This window comes from Rhinolophus sinicus, linkage group LG02 (assembly GCF_036562045.2).
Source record: "Rhinolophus sinicus isolate RSC01 linkage group LG02, ASM3656204v1, whole genome shotgun sequence".
NCBI classification, from domain to species: domain Eukaryota; kingdom Metazoa; phylum Chordata; class Mammalia; order Chiroptera; family Rhinolophidae; genus Rhinolophus; species Rhinolophus sinicus.
Window position 1 is genome coordinate 151,087,917 of NC_133752.1, and position 1,810 is coordinate 151,089,726.

General features: G+C 46.5%; 1 protein-coding gene across 1 annotated transcript; it reads left to right on the forward strand.

The window, feature by feature from the left end:
• The first annotated feature begins 267 nt into the window (after nt 1-267).
• On the forward strand, nt 268-1,185 carry OR8S1 (olfactory receptor family 8 subfamily S member 1). The gene has a single exon (XM_019748353.2). It carries the CDS (start codon nt 268-270, stop codon nt 1,183-1,185), a length of 918 nt encoding a protein of 305 aa, XP_019603912.2.
• The last annotated feature ends 625 nt before the right edge of the window (nt 1,186-1,810 follow it).

Consider the following 1,810-nt stretch of genomic DNA (forward strand, 5'->3'; position numbering starts at 1 on the left):
AACAATAACAAATAAAGTCTAAGACATTAAGGAAAGAACAATAAAGGTGGACAGGGAGCTATCAGGCTCCTAACGAGCCTGAGGAAATATTGTTACAGGTTTTAGGAAATCTAGGGATTTAGGAAATTTGTCATTTAGAAACACACGTTTTTGAGGAAGTATGAAACTTTGTGAAAGTAGAAGATTAAGACGCTGGGATATTTGTTAGACGTAAGAAGAGGCTCCACCCAATTCGTTTCTGCCATTCCCGAGGAAATCTCAACGGCAATGGGAAACCACAGTGTTGTCTCTGAGTTCATCCTCCTCGGGCTGTCTGCTGACCCCCAGGTCCAGGCCCTGCTCTTTGTGCTGTTCCTTGTTATTTACCTCCTGACCCTGATGGGGAACCTGACGCTGCTGCTGGTGATCAGGGTTGATTCCCGTCTTCACATCCCCATGTTCTTTTTCCTGGGACAGTTGTCCTTCCTGGATCTCTGCCACTCCTCGGTCACTGTGCCCAAGCTGTTGGAGAACCTCCTGTCTGAGAAGAAAACCATCTCAGTGGAGGGCTGCATGGCTCAGGTCTTCTTTGTGTTTGCCACTGGGGGCACTGAATCCTGCCTACTCACCGCAATGGCCTATGACCGCTACGTTGCCATCAGCTCTCCCCTGCTCTACAGCCAGGTGATGAACAGACAGCGGTGCATGGGGCTGGTGTGGGCCTCTTGGGGTTTGGCTTTTCTGGATGGTCTCATCAATATCCTTGTGGCTCTCAGCTTAGACTTCTGCGAGGCTCAAACTATCCACCACTTCAGCTGCGAGCTGCCCTCTCTCTACCCTTTGTCCTGCTCTGACGTGACTGCAAGTTTCATTACCCTGCTTGGCTCCAGCTTCCTCCATTTCTTTGGAAATTTCCTTCTGATATTTTTCTCCTATGTTCGCATTTTGTCCACCATCCTGGCCATCAACTCCACCACAGGCAGAAGCAAGGCCTTTTCCACCTGCTTCTCCCATGTCATAGCAGTTTGCTTCTTCTATGGCTCAGGTCTTCTCCGCTATCTCATGCCACCCTCAGGCTCTCCCCTGGAAGCCGTCTTCTCTGTGCAGTACAGTGTGGTCACTCCCATGCTGAATCCTCTCATCTACAGCCTGAAGAACACGGAGGTGAAGGCAGGTGTGAGAAGGTTTTTGCGAAAATGTTTCTAGTGTTTCAAATAATAGACTACAACATGAGAATGAACAGAAAACTGGGTAGAATTGCAGTAAGTAGTCCCCAGATATTAAGGAGAATTCTCTGATATCAGGTCTGCCGGATACCTTATAGCTTTTTTAAAAAAGTACTTAAGAAGTGGTGGTGTTAATTTTCTTGGAATAAAAATTCAAAGTTCAGTCCTCGTCAGAGGAAGGTGGGTAAATAACCTTGTCTAGCAATTTTTCTTACAGAAACATTGCATTTATTACAGACCGTATGGGAGACATTGTCATTGCCTGCTCAGGCTCTTTACCATCCTTCTAGTGGCTAAACTCCACTCGTTCAATATGGTTCCAAGGGACTGTTAATCATGGTGTCCCCAAATCCTTCTTCTCCACCCCCCATCCCCCCATTTTCTACTCTTTCTTCTCTGCATAGTGGCTGATTCTGGAACGAGCATATTGCCAATGTTAGGCCATTCACTCAAGGAGGAATTTTAATCTTGAGGAGAGATTCAGAGAGGCAGAGGTCAGCCATTTGTTTGCAGCAGTCTGACAGGCTATGCCAGTGTCCCTGCTGATAAGATCACTAGTGTTATCTGGATTCTATTCAAGGCAGATTTATCAACATGAATTGTAA